The sequence below is a fragment of the Hyposmocoma kahamanoa genome, unplaced genomic scaffold (assembly GCF_003589595.1).
Source record: "Hyposmocoma kahamanoa isolate Upper Pololo Valley unplaced genomic scaffold, ASM358959v1 78, whole genome shotgun sequence".
NCBI lineage: Eukaryota > Metazoa > Arthropoda > Insecta > Lepidoptera > Cosmopterigidae > Hyposmocoma > Hyposmocoma kahamanoa.
Window position 1 is genome coordinate 5,461,325 of NW_020653945.1, and position 6,631 is coordinate 5,467,955.

The 6,631-nt window shown below is 32.8% G+C and overlaps 1 protein-coding gene across 1 annotated transcript in view; it reads left to right on the top strand.

Annotated features, from left to right (window-relative positions):
- Positions 1-686, top strand: part of LOC113233271 (chymotrypsin-2-like) — a 48,323-nt gene extending 47,637 nt beyond the window's left edge. Inside the window, exon 5 of the mRNA XM_026468329.1 lies at positions 458-686. Within this exon, the coding sequence (XP_026324114.1) occupies positions 458-631 (174 nt within the window). The 3' untranslated portion in view covers positions 632-686. The remainder of the gene's footprint in view (positions 1-457) is intronic.
- Positions 687-6,631: the final 5,945 nt, after the last annotated feature.

Here is a 6,631-nt window from a genome sequence, read left to right on the forward strand (position 1 = left end):
AGGCCTTAGAATTCTTCATAAAAAGACAATTCGTGAATACTAAAGAACTGTTACTTAAGAGTGATGCCACACGATGCGTTATGTCGGCGTTGCCAGACATATAAATTATTAGAACTACATGCCACATGGTGCGTTGAAACGGTGCGCGGCGTCGACGGAACGCGTGCGTATCGGACAAAGGGCCAGGAGACAAAGCGTGGAGGGGTGCTGGGGTGCGTAAATAAGCGACGGTACGCATCGCGTTGCTCGTGTGGCGCTCGGTGCGTAGAAACCATAGCATGGCGACGCAACCACCGGCATCGCCCGTGTGGCATCACTCTAACCTATCTACTAAAAACTCCTCTTGATTTATCTTCTGATCGCTTAAGAACAAGATTCAGAAGTAGTCAGTCTCTGGTAAAAGGGGCCAACGTGATAATTAAGTACTTATGGTTAACTGTAAACTCGTTTCTTTCAGGGCGACTCAGGTGGCCCACTAGTGGAAAACAAGACAATAGTGGGAGTGGTATCGTGGGGTATGCCCTGCGCTCGAGGATATCCTGACGTGTATACGAGGGTCTTCGCCTTCAAAGACTGGATACTGAAACAGATTTCCAGCACCGAGGCGAAAATAGGAAAATTCGTGACCTAACGTTTAAAGATAATAAGCATTACATACTGAATAGGGGTTTTTTTTAATACCACGCTATTACATATACCTAAAATATAGAAAAATGTAGGTAATATACACATGAAAATAACTCGCTTAGTTTTGTTTAACCTCTATACCTCCATCCTACATCTGTTTAGTTCTCCTCTGCGTCAAAGGTTGTCTGGAAAATATCATTTTCAGCGAAAAAGCCGCCTTACCACATTAACTCTAAGAATAGAATCATTTATTTGCTTTAAATATGATGGGTACATTATAAATGTTGGTGGTAGTTTGGAGAACTTATCCTCTTTAGCCTTAAAAAAGAGCATGCAAATATACAATACATTAAGAAATGTTTGAACAATAAAAATACTGACCTCAAAAGTTTGTGGAATTACATATATTTGCCAAGTTTTGTTGAATTCTATTACCGGAAAGTGCACGACACCGAATTTATCCCCTAGTTTGCCACCTTTACAAGTGGAATAGTTTCTTCAAATTTAAATGGAACCACTGCTGACGTACTTCCCCTTCCAACAAAAAAAAGAATCATCAAAAACCGTTCATAAATGCATGACATACAAAAAAAAACATAACAGTTGAATTAAGAACCATCTCCTTTTTTGAAGTCGGTTAAAAACAAGATAATATCATTATTTAATGATTAATATATGCATCGATTTGGGATCAATCACTTTTATATTTGAAAAATCGTCAATAAAATAACTGTTCTAGAAGCCAAGTGTGCAATTTCCCTTTTAAATCTAGCCAAAGGAACGGATTTAAATAGATCCGGTATTTTGTTAAAAACTTTTCCACACATTACATAACATTTATCTAAGTTTACTTTTAAAAAACATTTCAGGGAATTTATTTTGGATAGGCAAAAAATGGGTATTCCTAAACGCTTTACATAACGGAAGCTTCTAGAATGAAGTCCCTTTATTTCATGGACATTTATTATCATTTTTATATTGCATTGACTTTACTATTATTATTAAGTAGGTACTAATTATATATATTTTATTTTAATTAATAATTATGCTAATTTTTTCATATTTTTATAATCTATATACTATATACTCACGTGATACTAACATATATGCACACTAAATTCACTTCACAATGTTTCTGCTCGAAGGTGGTGGCTGAAAATCAGTGCTTTGCCTTGGGGCAAATTTTACACTGAGCCACGACCTATTTGGTTTGCTTTAGCACACACGTAAGATGTTGATCATTAGGTTATCATAGGAAATGAAACTATTTTTCCGGATTTAAATCGCGTATATTTGTTTTTTCAAACAAACCGACGTTTCGGGCCCTTTACAGGTCCCACGGTCACGGTTGACATGTCAATGTCATGGTCAAATATACGCGATTTAAATCCGGAAAAATAGTTTCATTTCCTACCATTAGGTTACTATTATGTTTTTAATTTACTATTTGGTTTTATCTAATTTTATTTAATTTGATTTCTGTGCGTCTCTTTTAATCAATTTACTGTATTGTATTGTTGTGTGTGTGTGATGCAAGAGGATAAACGTTTTATCTATCTATGTAGCTATCATTTAGTTTGGAAAAGAATCGTCTTGGGGATTGTGCCAAGTATCACATTGTTTGGGGTTCGCAGGCTTCTAGCATTTACTTCGTTTGCTATACACATTTTTGTTGATTTAACCTTACACATACAATTATTAATACAAAGATCGAACAATTAGAAAAAATTCCTTCCATCCGCCCGGATACCTAATTGGGTGACGAAATACTTTCATAGATTTTGTTTAGAATAGAATATAGAACGGTTGAAATGAACGTATCAAAAAGCAGAAGTCAATTTGCTTGCTTTTCCGAACATTTATATTATAATTAACATAATATTAGTATACAAGTATACAAACCAACATTTATTTAGTTTTAAAAACAAGTATCTAAATTTTATTTTTACTGCTTATTTGTCTTAGTTTTGAGGCCCAACATAAAACTTTCAAAGTAATTTATGGAAATCAAACATTTTTTGCGTAGCTCAGAACAGTTTAAAATGTCGATTAATTTAATTTACTTTATCCCAGAGAAAAAGGATCAATCACTAAAAAAATTTACCGTTTAGATATTTTGTTGCCTGCTGCTTTTGGAAATTTAAAAAGATCATTTAAATACATACCAATATTTAGTAACAATATTTCTCACTAACGATGAAGAAGATTCATAACTCATGGAAAAGTGAGAAATCCTCAACCCGCATTATGCCAACTATGGCCCTTAGAGCATGTTCACATGACGAGAGTTCAACGCGCGCTTACAACTGACCGAATTTTGTTCGTAAATTTTGTCAACGCTTTTCTTCACAACTTCTGGTCTTGACCAAATCTTTTTGTTTTGACACTTGCATTTGCCAAGTCTACCATTGCTTTTCCTAGACCAGATGGCAATTGGGAAGAAGTAGATGCTTCCACTATGTCCTGCGACACATCAAAAGATATGTCTGCACCCTTTAGCCACTCTGCATTAGTAACTAGAAAGCGGTCTCGCATTCTTCTTGAACTCTCCCATTTTTCCAATAATTTTGAAGAAAAACGAGAAATTGTTTCCTTCATTTTCCTCACAGACTGTTCTGTTATGCCACTCAGATCATGTTATAAGCTTATAAACTGATACATAGCTTCGTTTCGGCCGTTTTTTGAGTGTTTCACCCAATCTTCAAAAAAGTCCCTCTTTGAGACAGTGAAACTGCTTTCTACAAAAAAAAGAGAAAGCTATTAGGGAAAATTCGTGCAAGAAATACTACTTGAATAATAAAATAGAGAAATGTCCTTATCACAGGAAAAAGTATCGATTCAGGGAGAAGAGGGGATTTTTACTTTTCGTCTTTTGAATTTGAAAAATGTAAAAAAAAGTTAATTTAACAAATTTGCGGGACTTTTCCTATTAAATGCCTCGTTGCTTTTTGAATACAATAGTATCAAAAAATAACGCTTACCCTTGGTTATTTAATCTATTACTTTAAATAAACACAACTTTTAAAATCAACTCGGGAAACGTTACGATATCAAGAGCGAAAATGCAACTAATTCCATGCGTTTAATCTATGTAGTTGTCTTGTATACATATCCTTAGTACTAATGATCAATGTCATTAGTGCAAAAATCATATCTATCGATGTGATTAACAACAAATATCGTACTTACCCAAATTAACTTTCCTACAAAATATTAATGTTACTTTTGTCCAGCTAGCTTGTTCTAGACGAATCACCGTGCGGTGAGACGTGTTTTGCAATTAAATTTTTTTTCTACAAATGGGTACAGAAGACTTTAATACGGATCTATTCATAGACGAAATTGAGAAAGGTCCTGCATTATGGAATGTTACAAGTAAGGATTATCGGAATAAGATTATAAGGAGAAAGGCTTGGGATGAACTTGTTATTATATTCAGTGACAGAGATGACAGTAACGAAAAGAAGAAAGCATTGAGTAAGTATATACCGAATATATAATATATATGGCGAACTTGCACTGAAACAGTGGCAACGCGCGCTCAACGCCCGAAAAATACCCACCTTGTGAACACTATTCAAAAACCAAACGCTCGTAGAACGCTTGTCATGTGAACAATACCCTTCCCCTCTCGTTAATATTGCAATATTATAAGGTGACATTTACGCAATCAATTAATACGTCGAGCCTAATTAAAGAGCGTGTCTTAACTACCTTATTATAATAAAATCCTTCATAAAATTATTATTGCGATTTTTATTACGATCGTAAAATTCGTAAAGCGTATTTCTATCTATTTCTTAGAGTAAATAAACATGTCTCGATAATTATAAATGACGAAGAATCCTTACTAATAAGGATTCCACTAAACTAGCCGACATGGAATAAGCTTTCTGTGCTCAAGGACGTCCTTGTAAAAAGATGTAAAGACGTCCTTCGTAACGTTCAGTCACGGACGTCGCAGCTCGTGACTGGCCGACGACGAAACCATTTTATACGTCCTTATTACCATATACATAAAGTTTTTTTATGACCGGATTCAATCAATTCCGTGTTGACTAGTTTGGTACAATCGTAAGGCTTGGCGACGGAAATAATACTAGGAACCAGAGACATAAAAATACTTCTAGAAATCCGATTCTTATTACATAAAAACATTTCTTGAATCCTTACCCTTGGTAATAAAGCATATATAAAAAATATTGTACGAAATAAGACTTTTTTGTTTTTAACTTGAAGTTATTTATTTTTATCTTATAGTTTTATAACATTTTTTTATTGTACCCGTAATGTAATAAGGCCCATCTGCAAAATGACAACTTTCCAGAAGACAGATTTAAACATTCTACGAACAAAGTTACCAGACAACCTTTTTATGCTTGAATGAAGAGTTATGCATAAACTCGATACAAAGTACTAAAAGAACCGACTTCATAAGTTCGTGGAATTACATCTATTTGCGAAGTTTTATTGAAATCGGTTACCGGAAAGTGCGCGAAACCGGATTCATCCCTCATTTGCCACCCTTAGTGGAGGAATATTATCTTAAAATTTAAATGGGACAATTACTGAGGTAACCTCTTTTCAACAACAAAAAAGAATCCTTAAAATCGGTTCACCAATTATCGAGTAACATACATTCAAAAAAATACAGTCGAATTCAGAACCTCCTCCTTTTTTGAAGTCGGTTAAAATACTAGATATACATAATTTAATTCATGTACATACTTCATATTATTTTTAAGACTTTAACGAATCGAAACAAAATACGTCATCATTTATAAATAAACTAAAAGAACTGCTAATCCATAATAAAACTTATCGTACAATACTTACCTAAAACAATAAGCACATACATAAATAACATTTAACTTTAAACATTATTTCATGATACACCTATATCATGAAAAAATGTTTAAAGATTATAAAATATATATTATAGGTTTTCCGTTTTTATACTTATGACATTTACTCTGCTTTCGACATATCTTCACCTAATTTTTATCACGTTTTTGACATAACATTTATATAATTTTATTTTAATTTGTTTTTCTTTTCTTTTTCTTCAAACATATTATTGTATCCAATTTTGACCTATGAATTATAAAATTAAATTGCTTGACTTCACTATATTTATGTACTTCTTAATGTGATAATTTTATTTTTCCTTTTAACATATTTAATAAATATAGTAAATCATGATATAATCAGGGTTTATGTACTGGAATACTTTTATGTAACACTTTTGTTAATCCACGTGTAACAATGAATAAATGAATTATGAACATAATATTATATGGAATAGCAGATGGAAATCTGTCTGCCGTAACACAATGCGTCCTCATACTGATAAAAGTTGTGTGATTTCATATAGCCTGAACCTTAATTTCATTAAGAAAGAAGATACGTAATATTAACTTTAGAACTAAGTCCAAACTCATGGTACCGCTGTTTCGTTTAACTATGGTAAACGATTCTTTTATGGGGAACTACATACGTTTTTAATTACACAAATTAAAATGATTATTTCCTAAGTTTAAAAATTAAAAGTGTTTTAATTGAAAAGTAATATTAAAGAATTGAAGACTACGCGTTAAATAAAGACGTATGGAAAGACTATATGGGTCTAGATTTCAACACAAATTTAATTCAAAGTGTACTCCACAGCATTAACTTTATTCGAATGAGCAATCCTTTGAGTTTCTTGCTCGTTTTTCTCAGGGAAGTCAGCAGCAACGAACACTAGCTTAAAAAATTACGTTTTCAAGTGTAGATTTATTTTACGTATGGAATAAATTATTTTTTTACTTTGACATTGAACTTGACCGTTAAAAATTTTCAGTTAACTTTGATCTATGTTAGACATTTTCAAACAAATACTTTAATTAAACATAGAGGCATTATAATCAATTCAATTAAAGCGACTTTTGAACGACCGCAAACGGCCAATTTGAAAGAGAACCTTGTAAAATCTGATAAGTGGCAACAATAGAGGAATAATTAG